Genomic DNA, 18,499 nt, shown 5'->3' with positions numbered 1-18,499 from the left:
TAATACGTAAAAAACAAACAAACACAAAAAATAAAGAAACCATGTTTAATCTTACAGTACAGTACCTTGAAAAGTACAGTACAACAGCTGGCATCCAGGGGCTGGCATCGAGTGAACAGGCAAATAGAGTTACTGACTGGAGGAGGGAGAGGAGGTGGGAGATGGTAGAGCTGAAGGATCGTCAGCGATAGGAGACGGAGGGCGAGCTGCAATTCCACTCATGCCTGATGTTGATGGAACGCACGTTCGCATCTTTGAAAGTTCGCAACTTTAAGGTTCGTATGTAGGGGACTTGCTGTACTGCTATCACTTAAGACCGAGGGCAGCAGAAATTGAAGGCTGATGGAGACATCTCCTCTTCTTGATAAGAAATGTAAACAGGGGAATTCCCTGGTGGTCCAGTGGTTAGGACTCTGCGCTCTCACTGTAGAGGACCTGGGTTTGATCCCCAGTTGGGGAACTAACATCCCACAAGCCACGCAGTGTGGCCAAAAAAAAAAAAAAAAAACGTAGACAGGCCTCACGCCATGTGTTCTTTCTCTGACATATTCTCACAGCTTCCGTGAGTTATACCTGGGTCTTGGCCATTGGGTTGTGTGGTCTTGGCCAAGACAGCTAACCTTTCTGAGTCCCTTCTTCTGGAATCATTGTGTGGACTAGAGGTAATGTAGGTAGGGACCCAGCACTGGGCCTGCCGCTGAGTAAGTGTTAGTCATCATTCATAATGTTACTATGACTATTGTTTTTCATTCTTTCTTTTTTTTTTTTATGTTTAGAATTTTTTATTTTTTATTTTAAAAATTTTATCTATTTATTTATCTTTGGCTGTGTTGGGTCTTCGTTGCTGCACGTGGGCTTTCTCTAGTTGCAGCGAGCGGGGGCTACTGTTCGTTGTGGTGCGCCGGCTTCTCATTGCGGTGGCTTCTCTTGTGGAGCACAGGCTCTAGGCACATGGGCTTCAGTAGTTGTGGCACACAGGCTCAGGAGTTGTGGCTCACGGGCTCTAGAGCACAGGCTTAGTAGTTGTGGCGCATGGGCTTAGTTGCTCTGCGGCATGTGGGATCTTCCCAGACCAGGGCTCGAACCCGTGTCCCCTGCATTGACAGGCGGATTCTTAACCACTGCGCCACCAGGGAAGCCCTAGAATTTTTTAAATTGAAGTATAGTTGATTTACAATATTGTGTTAGTTTCAAGTGTACAGCAAATTGCTTCAGTTATTTTTTTTTCAGATTATGTTCCATTATAGGTTATGATAAGATATTGAACATAATTCCCCGTGCTATACAGTAAATCCTTGTTACTTATCTATTTTATGTATAGTAGTGTGTATCTGCTAATCCCATATTCCTAATTTGTCCCTCCCTCTCTCTCCCACTTGGTAACTGTAAGTTTTTTTTTACGTTTGTGAGTCTGTTTCTGTTTTGTATATATATTCATTTGTATTTTTTTTTTAGATTCCACATATGCGATATCATATAGCATTTGTCTTTCTCTGACTTACTTCACCAGTATTCTCTAGGTTCATCCACGTTGCTGCATGTGGCACTATTTCTTTTCTTTTTTTTTTTGTGAGTGAGTAATATTCCATTGTGTGTGCGTGTGTGTATATGTACACACACCACATCTTCTTAAGCCAATCATCTGTTGATGGGCACTTGGGTTGTTTCCGTGTCTTGGCTATTGTAAATATTGCAGCTGTGAACAGTGCGGTGCACATATCTTTTTGAATTAGAGTTTTCGTCTTTTCTGGATGTATGCCCAGGAGTGGGATTGCTGGACCATATGGTGACTCTGTTTTTAGTTTTTTAAGGAACCTCCATACTATTTTCCATAGTGGCTGCACCAATTTACATTCCCACTAACAGCGCCTCCGGATGGGTGTGCTCACTTCTCATTCCCACACTTCATGCTGGATAATCACTTTATTTTCTTTGAAAAATTTTTTCAATTCCAGATGAATGCTTTAGAGTTTAGCTGTAAGAAAGCCCTAAACTGCATTACATTATAGATTACCTCCTGTTATGGCACTGGGTGATGCTGGGAAATTGATCAATTCATCAGCAAGTTATCGGCTGTTTTCCTGCACAGGCATTCTTGTATTCTCTCACCAGAATCTTTTATTTGTTAATATCATACTGTAAGATACAGTAGAAGGTATTTGCAGGTTTAGTAGATGCTCCCAGAAATAGATTTAATGTGTGATTATTTAGCAATGTATGATTTGAATCTCACGTGATCATTGGTTTCCAAGTTCATCAAATCATCGACTCTTAGATACAAAAGGGGATTAATCTACATAATGGCCCCCAGTCTGTTTCCTAGAATACTCTTCTTTAGATGTTGGTAGATTTCTGTGAAAAAGTTACCAAATAAGTTTTGGAAATGCTATGTACTCTTTTTCATAATTGGAGATTGTGAATATACATTATCATAAAAAATCCTGTTGAACCTTTTTAAGAGTTTTCAAACGTATTTGACCATAGACCACTCCCTCCCTCCTTTTTCCTCAACACATGTTAATATCCATAAGGATAAGTGTATTTTAGGATGCAGTTTTGGAAAGGTTATGTAGGGGTAATGGTCAGGATCTTCCTTTTTTCAATTTTGTGCCTGTATCATGTCACTGTGATGTCTCAGAAGTATCTTCCAGATGCCAGTGGTGTGGTTCTAGCGATTTCTCTACCCCTCCAGGTGTTATATCACGTTGGCTCAAGCTCTGGGAATGAGCATGGGGGGAGCTCCCGCTGGACCAGCAGGAACAGGCAAAACAGAAACGACCAAAGATATGGGACGATGTCTTGGGAAATACGTCGTGGTTTTCAATTGTTCGGACCAGATGGATTTCCGAGGACTTGGACGGATTTTTAAAGGTGATGGTTATATTTTTTTATTTGATGAGAAATTTAAGCTAAGGTGGAATATCTTGTTAAGATTTATTTTTCAACAATTGGCTACATCTTAGTGTCATTTTCCAACTTTGTAAAACTTTTTGGGAAACCTGAATCTTACCAGTGTTGTGTGGGTCAAATGTCAATATCACTTGCCTTTGTAATGTTCCTTTATCCCTGCAGGTTGGGCGTTTACAGATAAAGGGTCACATTGTGAGTTATTTTGGAGGCATGTAATGTATGATCTATTTGTTCAACTTTATGTTTGAGCAAACTTATCTGTGGCTTGACCTGGCAGTTGCATAATGCTCTTTTTCTTTGACTTTCCAAAATTATGTACTAATTGGATTTTCTATTTAACTTCCGTTCTAAGGACTGGCTCAGTCTGGATCCTGGGGTTGTTTTGATGAATTTAATCGTATCGACCTACCAGTTCTCTCCGTTGCAGCCCAGCAGATTTCCATTATTCTGACATGTAAAAAGGAGCGTAAAAAGTCTTTTATTTTTACTGATGGAGATAATGTGACTATGAACCCTGAATTTGGGCTTTTTCTAACTATGGTAAGGAACCACAAGAAGAGCTACTGAACTTCAGCCTTCTTACCACAGTTTTCACACATGTCCCTGGTCATATGTCACTTATTTTCCATGAATGGAAATTGGGATTGTAATTTTCACTCCTGTTTGAAAACCTTTGGTGCTAAACAGAGCTCATATTAATAACTCATGACTTAGTCTCTCCAGTGAAAAGGAGAGTGAGATATGTAAATGAATTTTCTGGTTGTCATTCCAGATTTGTTGTGTGTGCATAATGAATCTTTTAATATCATGCTGATGTGTTGCGCTTGTTACCCCATGACTGTGTCATTCATCCTTGGGTTTTATTTTCTGTATAGAATCCTGGCTATGCTGGGCGGCAGGAACTCCCTGAAAACTTGAAGATTAACTTCCGCTCCGTGGCCATGATGGTGCCTGACCGACAGATTATCATCAGGGTGAAGTTGGCTAGTTGCGGCTTCATTGACAACATTGTTTTGGCCAGGAAGTTTTTCACGCTCTACAAGCTGTGTGAGGAGCAGCTTTCTAAGCAGGTGTGACATTCTGAAGGTCCCTATGTACTTAGGCATATTTAAATTTTTTATTCAGTGCTGGAGAGGGTGTGGAGAAAAGGGAATCCTTCTGCACTGTTGGTGGGAATGTAAGTTGGTGCAGCCACTATGGAAAGCAGTACGGAGGTTCCTCAGAAAACTAAGAATAGAACTACCATATGACCCAACAATCCCTCTCCTGGGCATATATCCAGACAAAACTGTAATTCGAAACGATACGTGCACCCCAATGTTCATTGCAGCACTGCTTACAATAGCCAAGACATGGAAGCAACCTAAATGTCCATCAAAAGATGAATGGATAAAGAAGATGTGGTACATATATACAATGGAATATTACTCAGCCATAAAAAAAGAATGAAATAATGCCATTTGCAGCAACATGGATGGACCTAGAGATGATCATACTAAGTGAAGTCAGGCAGAGAAAGACAAATATCATATGATATCAATTACATGTGGAATCTAAAAAAATGATACAAAGGAACTTATTTACAAAACAGAAATAGACTCACAGATGTAGAAAACAATCCTATGGTTACCAAAGGGGAAGGCAGGGGGAGGGGTAAATTAGGAGTTTGGGATTAACATATACACACTACTATATATAAAATAGGTATACAACAAAGACCTACTGTATAGCACAGAGAACTGTACTCAATATTCTGTAATAACCTACACTGGAAAAGAATCTTAAAAAGAATACACATATGTATATGTATAACTGAATCACTTTGCTGTATACCTGAAACTAACACAATATTGTAAATCAGCTATACTCTAATATAAAATAAAAATTAAAAAAAAGTTGTGGACTGGGGTTGTTGACAAGGTACCTCATATATACAAAGTAGAAAGTTGTATCATGGCAAAAACAATTTTACATGCATAGTTTTACTAAGTACATTTGAAGAAATTAACATTTAAGGCATAGAAATGAAGTTAACACTATCTGAACTGACTTAAGAGCCAAAGAGTTATGAATGTTGATGTTTGCTTTTTATCTCACCTGTTCATTCATCATAATATATGTCATGTGTCCTCATGGTTTTGAGGAACCTCTCAATCCAAACTTCTTTGAATCTAGGTTATACCCACAGGTTCAACTATATTCCATTCTCACTCAAAACATTCTTGGTTTCTTCTGATTATTGCAGCCTTTACTCACTGATTCTTCCCTTTTCCCTGCTGTTTCTTGCAGGTAGAGAAACTCCCACATCACTGACTCCTGCCCTCTTCTTCTCTAGTTTCATTTCTCCTCCTTCACTCCTATTGCCCTTGTTCACAAGGTCACAAGGTCACAAGGGAAATGAAATGAGTCCATGTGTACAAAACAATTGGCCCCATGCCGATCCCTTGGTGAGCATTCTGTGAATCTCACTTCATGCCCACAGATTTAACTGAGTCTAATGCTGATAAGTTTTCCTTAATTAATTCCACTCACCAGTACTTTCAAGTCATTGTTATTGTACTTTTATGCAAGCTTGCTCATATTTTTATTTTATTGCCACAATTAGAATTTAAACTCCTTGAAGGCAGGAACTCGGTCTGAATATTTTTATGTGCTCTATCCTCCAAACGATTGGTATTAAGTGATGCATACTGCTCCCAATTAGCAGGTAATGTTTTTTTTTCCCTATAGGTTTTTAGAATTATGATTAAAAACTATTAAATTTATCATCTTAACCATTTTTAAGCGTATAGTTCAGTAGTGTTAAGTAAATTCACACTGTTGTGAAACAGATCTCCATAACTTTTTTGTCTTGCAAAACTGAAACTCTATACCCATTAAACAACTCCACTCTTCCCTTCCCCCCATTCCCTGGTAACCACAATTCTACTTTCTGTTTCTATGTATTTGGCTACTTTAGATAGCTCATATAAGTGGAACCATACAGTATTTGTCTTTTTGTGACTGGCTTATTTAACTTAGTATAATATTCTCAAGTTTCATCCACGGTGTAGCATGTGATAGTATTATATTTGCTTCCTTTTCCTGGTTGAAAAACATTCTTATTTTTACATGTATGCCATGTTTTGTTTATCCATTCATCAGTCAATGGGCATTTGGGTTGCTTCCACCTCCTGGCTATTGTGAATAGTGTTGCTATGAACATGAGTGTTTAAATATCTTTTTGAGACTCTGCTTTCAATTCTTTTGAATATATTCCCTGAAGTGGGATTGCTGTATGATATGGTAGTTTTATTTTAAATTGTTTGACCAACTGCCAGGAATACTCTCTCGTATAGTGGTTGGATAATTGGTTTTTAACTATTCACTTTATATGTGCTGAAATTTGGCATGATTGAGCTTTTTATAAATACCTATCAAGGGGACAACAAAGCTGGGGGTTTGACGTTCTGATTTGTCCTTATTGTTTCCCCCTCTAGGTAATCCTGGAATGTAGCTACTTTTCTTTCTCCTCAATACCCCTGTCTTTTAAACGTATATGATGTTCATGAGTGAGGTCGCAGTTTAATTCTGGTTCAGAATTTTAGCTTTCAAGATATGAGGAAATTTTCTTATGGATGATTGGTTAAGAAGGGCTCAAGGGGTCATGTATCTCCAGGAGGAAATTTATTCCTTTGTCTCTGTCAGGATCTATTAGTTCTGATCCAAGGGCTTAAATTAATGATGGTACAGGAGAGGATTCTTTTGGGTATTCTCCATTTGCTAAAAAAAATAATCTGTTGATAAAAAAATTTATTGCCCCACTAACTGTACAAATTTTCTAAAGGAAAAATCAGCATTCATTATGCCTTTGTCAAATTTGTACAGTTTCTATGGGTAAGTTAATATTGAAAATAAGCCCAGTGTACCTCATATTCTTCAGATACATTATGACTTTGGTCTGCGTAATATTCTGTCTGTTCTGCGAACTCTGGGAGCAGCCAAAAGAGCCAACCCCACGGATACAGAGTCCACAATTGTCATGCGTGTACTACGAGATATGAATCTTTCCAAACTGGTAAGAGTCACAGATGGAAATGTTCCACCCATTTAAATTTCAGTTTAAGCACAAATGAGATTAGAAATATTTATTTAAAGTGCTCATTTAAAATGCTTAATTATCAGATAAATACATAGAGCATAACTTTAAATTACATTTTTTCAGGAGCAATTTTTGTGGTGACTCATTTCTAGTCTAACATATCTATTCCAATAGAATTAAAATGGATTTTTAAAAATCCACATCTTACATTTCCAAATACCTTGAAATTTTTGTGCTGTAGAGCTAAAATCCCTTTCACCTTCGTTAAAGTACACCTTGGAAGGAAATTGTATGTGAATTTTACAAGTGTGTAACAATTTCACATTCTGTGATTTCACAGTAGAGACTGAACAATCAGTTGTCCAGTATCAGTGGATCCATGTACGGGATGACAGAATGATATATTTTTATTTCAAAATAAGAGTATGAACCAAATTCCAATTCATGAATTTGCCACTATTCGCAGTTACAAAAATTATTTTTAAGTTAAATGAGAAATTGTAGGTTTTTTAGTAAACTCCCCAATCTGGTTGTTTTATGGAAAGGTTGTCATGTAGGCAATATTTTCTTCCCTTCTATTTCCTTCCTTTTTTTTTTTTTTTTCTCTTCTGCCCCCACCCCCCTTTTTAAAAAACTAATTTTTAATTTAGTAAACATGATGAAAATATTTCTCAACTTCAGTGGAGGTGATATTTTATTTATTACTGTTTGTGACAAAGTAATCTGGGCTGTATTGGACATTTTCAGTTTATCTGTTATTGCCATGTTTATGCCAAAAGATTTGGTCTGATTTCCCTTTATTTTCTTTCTGAGATTGATGAGGACGAACCCTTATTTTTGAGTTTGATTGAAGATCTCTTCCCAAATATTCTTCTGGACAAGGCCGGTTACCCTGAACTGGAAATGGCAATAAGTAGACAGGTAATATATTTCACAGGACATCAAGTACAGTGTCCCTTTCATCTGAACTTCATGGGAATCAAGTGGAGCTGTTGTGGACTAAATCTACAGGTTCCGAGAACAACACTGAGGCTGTGACTACAGTTTTAAGAGAAGCCATTGCTCACCATTGATAGAGCTTTTCCTCCCAGGGGGTCTCCTACCATCACTCAGCTACAGGTCCAGTTAGCCATGTGCTAGTGGCCCCATTATTGATGGAGACCATTCCACACCAGATCCCCAATGAAATGTGATGGGTCAGCAGGGGCTGGTGGAGCTTGGCCGGCTGCATTGCCCATGCTTGTTTTGTTTCTCTCTGTGGCCCTGGTGTTTACTACATTGCTTTGGTCTCAGGACTGTAGCTACTGAGTGTCATTTGCAGTGATCTCATGTGGCTCCTTAGCTGTCATTCTTTTTCCCCAGGCCCAAGATCACTTGTGATTTCTTCCTTGGGCTCTGGGGGGATCCATCATGTTAAGTGTATCATTAGGTGTCTGGATTTCCCATGATACTTGGTGCAGCTTTAACTTTTTATAGTCTTCCTAGGAATGGAAATGAATCATGAAAACCTTGTGCCTCAACTTCCTTTCCTATGAAAAAGAGTTTTGAAAAAAAAATGTTTATAGAAATGGTGATTAGCTCCTATTTATAAAATGCATTTCAATTCTTTGAAGATATTTGTAATAAAAATCAATATGGTAGTATTTTAGGGCCATTTCCCCTTTAAATATCAGTGTATAAAGATCTTAATTTCCTAGTCAGGTAAAAGTGATCATTCATTTTGCAAATGGCTTCTTCATCATATGGCCAAATTAAATGTAGCATTGCCTAAAAAGGTAAGTATAAACGAATTTATAAAGTGACTTACATTAGTAATTTATAGCATAAGAAAAATCTGAAGAGAAAATACATGGCATAAAATGATACATGATTATTAGCCAAAATTATTTAAGTAAAAATAAGAGCATCATTTATAGTGAATTTAAGCATAGCATGATGGTTAAGAGCATGGACCATAGGGCTGAATTTCTTGGGTTCCAATCCCTACTCTATAACTTAACAACTAATAATCTTGGATAGATTGCTTAGTCTCTTTGTGCCCCAGTTTCCTTACCTATAAAATGAAGACACCAGTAGTACTAATCTCATAGAAGATTAAACTCAGAATAGCGTTTGGCGGCGTAGCTTCCATACATGTGTTTGATAGATAAAAACTATCCAGAAGATTTATAAAGATGGCTTGACATTGACATGGACTATCAGTCAACTTGGTATGCTTGAAATTATCTTTTAAATTAAATATCATCTTTTAAATTAAACATTTAAAATACATTTTGATACCTGAGCCTTTATTCTTAAGTTGCTCCTAATACGTACATGCAATAAAATGTTAATATAAGTGTATTTAATTCCCAGAGTCAACTGTAGGTGTTTCTTGTTTGCCTGGGATATCATTTTGATTATGTTCAGACTGCTTTTGCCTATGTATATATATTTTTTATGCAATGTATTTTTTATAGGGAATTCCCTGGCAGTCCAGTGGTTTAGACTCGGGCTTTCACTGCCGTGCACCCGGGTTCCATCCCTGGTTGGGGCACTAAGATCCCACAAGCCCTGCGGTGCAGCCAAAAGTATATATATATTTCACTGTGGTAAAACACATGACATAAAATGCACCATTTTAACTGTCTTTTAAGTGTACAGTTCAGTGGCATTAAGTACATTCATAGTGTTGTGCAAACCTCACCACTGTCTGTCTTCAGAACTTTCTTCATCTTTCCCAACTGAAACCTCATATGCAGTAACAGTAATTCCCCGTTTCTCTAACCTCGGTCCATGTCTATACTTATTTTGAGCACAATGATAAGGCCAGATATCTGTTCATGTGGCCCAGTGTGGGCGGTTTGTTATGTTTTCAGGTTGAAGAAGCTGGTTTGATCAACCATCCTCCTTGGAAACTGAAAGTCATCCAGTTGTTTGAAACACAGAGAGTACGGCATGGAACGATGACCCTGGGGCCTAGTGGAGCAGGGAAAACCACCTGCATCCACGCCTTGCTGAACGCCATGGCCGGTAAGGGGGCAGTCAATCTGAAGACACCTTTAAACTGTTGTGACACACGTGAATGCCCCAAGAGGGACACAAATGTAGATGTATGTTAGCATATTCTCACAGGAGGGGAATGTTACTTTTTTGACTACTGGGTAGATTTTAGAGATAACACAGTACATTAATGGAACAGAGGAGAAAAACGTTGTTTTTCCAGCTTTACTGTATACAAATATAATTCGGACACATAACATGTGCAAGTTTAAAGGTGTACACTGTGTTGATTTGATACATTTATATGTTGCAAAATTATTATCACCATAGCATGAGCTACCACCACCATCGTATCACATAATAGCCGTCTCTTTTTTGTGATGAGAGCGCTTAAGATCTACTTTCCTAGAAACATTCAATTGTACGATACAGTATTACTAGCTATAATCACCATGCTGTACATTAGATCCCCAAATTTGTTAATCTTATAACTGGAAGTTTGTACCCTTTTCCAACATCTCCCCGTTTCCCTCACCTCCAGTCCCTGGTGACCACCATTCTACAATCTGTTTCTCTGAGTTTGACATTTTTAGATTCCACATACAAGTGATATCATACAGTATTTGTCTTTCTCTGTCTGACATTTCACTTAGCATAATGCTCTCAAGTTCCCTCCATGTTTTCACAAATGGCAGGATGTCCTTATTTTTCATGGATGAATAACATTCCATTGTGTACATATACCACATCTTCTTTATTCATTCATCCATTGGTAGGCACATAGGTTGATTCCATATCTTGGCTTTTCTGAATAATGCTTCAGGGAAAACATTTTTTTAAAGTGATTTTATGGACTGTGCTATATGTTTTACATATGTTATGCCATTTAGTTTTAAAAATGATCTTGAGATGTGGCTATCATTATCCCCATTTTGTACAAAAAAGTCAAAATTTAACTTCAGAAATATTCAGTGTCAAAAAGATGGTAAATGATGAGACTCAAAATTAAGGTCAGGGCCCATTGATGAAAAACTCAGAATTTTCCCCGTAAACCATACCATTTGCCAATTATGACTTAACACAAGATGCTACCCCTCAATCAATATAATTCTAATCCCAACTCTTAAATTCTATGTATTGAAAAATCACCCTAATTATAAACTAATTTCCCACCCAGAATCAGATATTTTTCTTGTGAAGTGAAATAAACGTATTTAATTTCCAGATGTCCCTAAGTTTTACATCTAAGTCCCTAACCTAAAGTTATCTAAGGATAATGGGCATTGCCTTTTTCGTGATTATTCTTGTATTCTCTGGTTCTGACTAGACATTGACAACTTCCTTCTTAAAAGTATTCGCAGCCCTTAGCCATGGCAGTTCCAAAATTTCACAGAACTTTGGCTGTTAGAATGCATCATACATTGTCCCACAAGGAAAAGCTGCCTGACTGGGTTTCCAGTCAGCTCATGGAACCCCAATGCATTGATATTGGTTGGTGACCATGGTCTGTATTTATTCTAGGGTGCTGCACGCATTAGATTTAGTCTCAGTTTCCTCAGCTATGGGACGAAGTGAATTCTGTACGTCAGGACTCTACCAGGGGGTCTTCACACTGAGACAGGCTTATGCTCTCAGCTAGCACCTACCTCCACCAAAACTGAGAGGTCACACCTGCAAAAGTTACCACGTAGTTTTCATGTGTACTATTAAGGTTCTGCTTTGGGATTTTTACATAGCATTAAAATGATGTATTCTCCTTCTCAAATTATGCTTAAAGATACTTTTGTTGTTGTTATGAAGCTGCCTTCTGTTAACAATGAACTACAAATGCACTGGGTACAATGACTTGAACAAAATGAGTACTAAATATTAAACAATAGAGATACATTGTGTATAATATGTCTAAATGATGTAATCAATATGGCATCATTGGTTTTGGAGAAGTTCTTTGCAAAGATGAATAAATTATTAGACTATTTGCTGTTTATTAACCTGTTCTTGGTTTTAGTATGTAGGGTAAACATTTGTTATATTAAATGACATTGTTTTTTACTGAGAACCTTGATTATCCAAAAGATTGAGAAAGTAATTGGGTTGAACTTCTGCAGGACCCATGTATGTTATTTGTTCCCTTATTCATCATGTATTTGTTCATCAAATATCTTTGATGTTCTGTACTTTGAGGTTCTGTACTAGAAATGGGAAAGCAGGCATGAAAAAAAAGGGCCATGTCCTTAAGGAGTTTACAGTGTAGTGTAGTGACACAGATAATTGTAACTCAGCATGGAAGATTGGACATGAGGAAGATTTGGACAATTATGATGTGAGCAGAGGCAAAGGAGATCAGAAACCTTTCTAAGGGATTCTAGAAAGGCTTACAGAGCAGGTGCTACTTCATCTGAGGTTTGCGGGTTGAGTAGCAGCTGGATAAAAGGCATTCTTAGCAGAATGAAGAGGCTGAGCAGGCAGGAGGGGCTGGCGAGAGCATGATATGCCTGGAGAAGCTCCCTGGCATGGATGAAATCTAATTTGTGGGAGTGGGGGAGATGAGGAGGTAGAGCAGATGCTCTTGGTGCCCAGGGCCACATCCCTTTGGCCCTCCCCTGCTACAGATGCAGCTGTTGGAGAGTTTCTCCCCCAGATGCCAGTGGTGTCCCCCGGTTTTTCAGCCTTATGACTTTCCTTGAAGCTAGAGAACTGGCTCAGCCTGGAAGAAGGGGTTGGGTGAGAATTAATGCTCCTGAGACAGCCATACCCTTAACCAATGAGGGAAAGAGTGGAAGGTAAATGTCCCACCCCCTGTCTTTTAGAGGGACACTCCATCTGTGACCAGCTCACCAACGAGCCCTTTATTGGCTTTGTCTCCTTTTCTGTCTCGCTCTCTCTTTCCCCTGAATCCAAACTCTCAGTTCCCATGTCTTTGTCTCAGGCTTTGCTTCCAGGGGGAATTCAAATTAGTACAGAGGGCATGGCATGAGAAGCTTTGTAAGTCACAATAAATACCGAGATTTTATCCTGTGGGTGATGGGAAGCCATAGAGCTGGGGAGTGGTGTGATTAGCCCTGTGTGTAGAAGACCATCCGGTGGCCGCGTAGAGAATAGACTGGGACCGGAGGGGCTGTCTGGGAACTTCCATAAGGAGGTCCTAAGAAGGTGACAGCAAGAAAAGGGTGCTTACTCTGGGGCAGAGTCCATGAAGGTGGAGTGAACAGGACAGTCAAGAAATGCCTAGGAGAAGAATTAAGAGGAATTAGTTTAACCAACATTTAAAAAGTCAACCTTTTTATTTTCCCTTAGAGTGCTCTTATAAAAATGTTATGGTATCGTATTTTAAATGAAAATGATACAATTCTACCTACAACCATAATGAAATAATTTTTGATAGTTTCTCTTGTATGGGCAACAGACCAAGTCCAGTTTTCACCTATGATACATTTGAAGATGTTGCTGGCCTTTTGTAAAGTGTGATTAGATTTTTAAAAAAATGTTGCCAGTCTTGCGGATATCATGTATTGAAAAAGCTGACCTGTGACCAAGTTGAATTTCAGCACTGTAAAACATTGTAAATAATTACCCTGATTCTTTTTGTGATTTTGGAAAAAGAGAACTATTCTCTAATTTTCTAGATAGGTTTTAATGTAACACCTTTTCCAGTTTACATATCTATGTATGTGTGCCTGTGTTTGTCAATCTTTCACACAGTATGTAATATTTTAGCCTCTATTTTTATGATTTTATACTTTAAATCTTTAAACTTTTTAAATTGAAATACAGTTGATTTTACAATATTGTATTAGTTTCAGGTGTACAGCAAAGTGATTCAGTTAATACATATACATGTATCTATTCTTTTTCAAGTTCTTTTCCCATTTAGGTTATTACAGAATATTGAGCAGAGTTCCCTGTGCTATACAGTAGGTCCTTGTTGATTATCTATTTTACATATAGTAGTGTGTGTATATTTTAATCCCAAACTCTTAACTTATCCCTCCCCACCCTTTCCCATTTGATAGCCGTAAGTTTGTTATCTATGTCTGTGAGTCTATTTCTGTTTTGTAAATAAGTTCTTTTGTACCATTTTTTTAGATTCCACGTATAATATACTTTAAATCTTATTCTTCAATTTTTTACGTAGTAACTACCATCCCCTATGTACAGAATCCATCTTATTTAAGAATAGTTTTAGGGTTTGAAAGATTTGAATACCTTTTCTGAAGCTGACCACAGAAGAAAAATCCTTGATTTTTGTAACATTAGTTTAGCTGATTTTTTTCCAGATGAGCAAGACCATATCTCAGCAAATCAAAGCTGTTAATGGAGAGAATCAGGTATCTTTAAGGGACATTTCAGATATAAGAGTTAATCTAATACACCATAAACCAAAAGATTTTTGAGCTGTGAAATTTGAAGAACTTCCATCCTACATTAATTCCTTCATCACTTCCAGCATGGTAGCATTTTCCCCCTTATGTAACATGCAATTTTCTTTTCCAGAAGATAAAAAGTGCTTTAGTCAATAAAATATAATGAGGGTAATTATGATAACTTGGAATGCAGTAAGACATGTATTTTCAATGTAATTTTGCATTTTTTCATGTTTTGAACACCTGCTGACAGTACACTGCAAATTGGTGCAATGTTACCTAATGATGGTTCATTCTACATGGGAGTTGTTTAAAATTTGTATTTACTTGGTATAGATTGTGGAAAACCACACAGGGAAATGAGGATGAATCCCAAAGCGATGACGGCTCCACAGATGTTTGGTCGGCTTGACGTGGCAACGAATGATTGGACCGATGGGATATTTTCTACTCTTTGGAGGAAAACATTGAGGGCTAAGAAAGGTAGAAGATGAATTACCAGTATAATTTTTGACATGTACTTCTAAATAACATCCTTTGTGGCTATTTAAAATTAGTAGAACAACTGTAGTCTCCATATAATATCTTATCCTAGACCAAGAACTCATAAAATCAGTATGATATTTGTGAATGTTGAAATACTGAAATGACTGATTAGTGTATTTAAAATACCACCCCCCCCCCTATTTTTTTTGGTTACAAAGGGAATTATTTTCCTTTTGAAAAAATATTTCTATATTCCTGTGAAAACTTAGGATAAAATAGATAGAAAAAGCCGTTAAGGAACATTGATAGTACTGTATTCAAGTGATTTCATCATCACTGTTTTCACTGAAGAGTTAAAAAATGGTACTCTTGTTTAAGTATGGCCTATTTTTAGAAAACCGATTCTCCTATAAAATCACGGGAGGAAATGGGCTTCTTTGGAAAGAAAATTGTGTATATCAAAAAATGAAGTCTAACAAATTATTCTCTTTTAGATATACATGGGTGTTTGTGTTTTGTTTAAACACACTCCTTAAGGGCTAGTGATTCACTCTGAATATTCTCTTACTTAGGGACTTGAGCCCAATGGTCCCAGAAAATAAGCTCAGATGGAAGAGGTGATATCAATTCTCCTCTCACTCCTGAATGAGTAAGAGAAAGGCACAGTGCAAGCAATTGCAGGGACAAATAAGAATATAGGAGGAGGACAAGACATTTGGGCTTACTTCACGAGTCCATACTTTGGGCAACAGTGTTCTGTTGAAAAACGTCTGAAGTGGCACCACTGATGTTCTCTTTGAGGGAATGTGGCTGATCAACCCGACACCAATTGTTAAAAGAGAAAAGAAAGCGCTTCATTTCTAAAGCATGCTCATATTAGAAATTGCTGTTGTTTTACGGGAATAAAATAAAATTTTGTGTCTGATTTGTTCTAGTAATCCTGTGTAAACACAGATCCAGTAACCAAATGTTACCTTAAAAAATAGGTGCCTAGAGAGGTTTTTTCTTAAGTCCTTTTTAGAAAGGCAACGTATACTTTTTCTATCACAGGGACTCTGGTGATCAAATCATCATTTTACTTAAACTGCTAATTGAATGAGCACGATTAGGAATTTCATAGCATTTGATTTGACTTAGAATATTCCACAGTTATTACATTAGAGATAAAAATTAGAACTACAAACCTGGTCATGGTGTTGGTAAGTAAGAGTAAATAGTGGTTAAGAAATTAAGAGTAACTATTAAACTGAATCCCTACATTTACAAGGGCGTTTCTGTTGGACATTCTATCGATTCTCAGTATAACCCTGCTCTCAGTAGCATCTGGCACAGTTAATCAGTCTTATTCTTGAAACCCTTCCACCACTTGACTTCAGGGATACCTTACCGGCTGACTCGCCTCCTACTTCTGTTTCACTGAGAGGTCAGCCAGAGGGAGGAAGCAGTGGAGGAGACCCTACCAGAAATCTGAACATTGAAGTGCTTGTGTCCTCAGACCTGTTGTCTCTATCTATACTTATGATCCAGAAGAAACTTACCCAGGCCATGGTTCTCAATGCCATCTCTACGCTGATGACTTCTACATTTTAATCTCTAGCCCTTGAATTCCCAACTCAACAGCTCTATGGGCTGTTGGACATCTCAGACTAAACGTGTGCAGACCAGAATGGGTTCCGTGGCTCTGCCTTTCTGACATCACTCACATCCCTTTCCCCCTTCCCTTCTTCTTTCTAACCAGGTTTGACTTCCTGCTGTTCCTGGAACATGATCACCCCAAGCTTGTACCCACTTCAGGACCTTTGCAACTACTGTTTCCACTGCCTGAAAAATTCTAGCTCTAGATCTTTACATCACTTCATTCTCCTCCAGAAATACTTCATTGACCACCTTATCTAAAATGCCTCGCCCTCTTATCCTGCTGAATTTTTCTTATATATTTCTTTGCATATTGGTTTGATTGTCATGTCTACCCCGTAGGAAGTCAGCTCTGTGAAGGCAGGATGTTGTCTTTTTTATCACAATATCCCTTGAACTGTGCTGATACAGAGAAGGTGCTCAAGGAATATCTGTTCAATGAACTAATGACTTTTTCTTGATTATGGGCTTTAAACAACTGCTATATAAAGAACAGGAAGAGTCCTAGGTGACAAAATACAATAATCATTTAGATCAAAGCTTTATTTAAAAATTAATGAAAATTACATCAAATTATAGTACTTCTTCAAGCATAGTAGTTATGTAGATATGCATATATGTGTATGTATGCTTTTCTCCCTGCCCTTGGTGGGATGTTCTAGGGGAGCATATCTGGATAGTTCTTGACGGGCCAGTAGATGCCATCTGGATTGAAAATCTGAATTCCGTTTTGGACGATAACAAAACTCTAACCCTTGCCAATGGTGATCGGATTCCCATGGCTCCAAACTGCAAGATTGTTTTCGAACCTCATAACATTGACAACGCTTCGCCTGCTACTGTCTCAAGAAATGGGATGGTTTTCATGAGTTCTTCTGTCCTTGATTGGAGTCCTATTCTTGAGGTATGATTGGAATCTTTTTTTTTTTTTTTTTTTTTTTGGTATAATTAAAGAGGGAAACAGATCCTTTAGCATTCTTTTAGAGTGTGCGCTGATTTTTCTGCAGACCTGTTGGTGTAATTGCATTTTAATGCTGATGTTTGTGGAAGATCCTTGAATGCTCTGGGACCCTCAGCCCAGGTTGTCCCTTACAGGTTTCTTCAGTGCTCAGGGTTCTTCAGTTCTAATAATTTTAGACCTGTGAATTACACCCCGTGGGCTGGGGAATAATTGCAAGGCCTAGGTGAATCAATAATCCCACTAGGGACTTCTCTGGTGGTCCAGTGGTTAAGACTCTGAGCTCTCAATTCAGGGGGCCCGGGTTCGATCCCTGGTCAGGGAACTAGATCCCATATGCCGCAACTAAGAGCCCGCGTGCCGCAACTAAGAGCCTGCATGCCACAACTAAGACCCAGCGCAGCCAAATAAATAAATAAATATTAAAAAAAAATAATCCCACCAAACTGTGAGTGAATAAGGAAAATTTAATGGTATCACTTTGGGGATTCATGATATTTAAAAAAAGTACTCATTCACATAAAATTTGGGAGCAACTGTCTTAGAATATTAACTCGAAGAAGACAATTTATTAAAATTCATATAAAGAATTTTTATGAGATTCAATAGTCATAACGTTAGTTTTAAGTTTGCACTTGGAATTAATATTTCAGATAATATCTTTTCAATTCATGATAAGGTATATTATTTTATTACTACCAATGTATGTTAGAGTATGTTGATTATCATAAGATTATAATTGAATGCCTTGCATACTTAGATATTTTACTAAATAAATATTATAGTGTAAGGCAGAATGCTTATTAGACAAGCCACCTGTAAAATCTTTTTTGACATTGTTGGTCAAATTATTATTTTCATTTACATAAGTTTTTTGGAGATAATTTTGATTGAAAACTTATGAATTCATATTTTAAATCAAGTAGATGAAGATGTGAAGAAGGAGGGGATTATAAGGCAAAATGATACTGAAGTACAGTTGGATATGTCACTAAAAATGCTTCTGAAGATTTCAGATTTCACAGTTAAATTATCCATCCTTTAAGAAGAATACAGAGCAAGAGTTCTCAACCGTGGCTTTGC

General features: G+C 37.6%; 1 protein-coding gene across 10 annotated transcripts in view; it reads left to right on the top strand.

Moving 5' to 3' along the window:
• The window catches only part of DNAH5 (dynein axonemal heavy chain 5), a 246,554-nt gene that overhangs the window by 126,453 nt on the left and 101,602 nt on the right, over positions 1-18,499 (top strand). For all 10 annotated transcript variants that reach the window (XM_068535147.1, XM_068535146.1, XM_068535148.1 and 7 more), the window contains 8 exons: positions 2,693-2,871; positions 3,263-3,450; positions 3,786-3,980; positions 6,833-6,967; positions 7,805-7,912; positions 9,850-10,003; positions 14,674-14,820; positions 17,121-17,362. In XM_068535147.1, the coding sequence (XP_068391248.1) occupies positions 2,693-2,871; positions 3,263-3,450; positions 3,786-3,980; positions 6,833-6,967; positions 7,805-7,912; positions 9,850-10,003; positions 14,674-14,820; positions 17,121-17,362 (1,348 nt within the window). The remainder of the gene's footprint in view (positions 1-2,692; positions 2,872-3,262; positions 3,451-3,785; positions 3,981-6,832; positions 6,968-7,804; positions 7,913-9,849; positions 10,004-14,673; positions 14,821-17,120; positions 17,363-18,499) is intronic.

Source organism: Eschrichtius robustus, chromosome 2 (assembly GCF_028021215.1).
Source record: "Eschrichtius robustus isolate mEscRob2 chromosome 2, mEscRob2.pri, whole genome shotgun sequence".
Lineage (NCBI taxonomy): Eukaryota > Metazoa > Chordata > Mammalia > Artiodactyla > Eschrichtiidae > Eschrichtius > Eschrichtius robustus.
The sequence above is the reverse complement of the archived record's forward strand: the minus strand, read 5'-3'. Positions and strand labels throughout refer to the sequence as shown.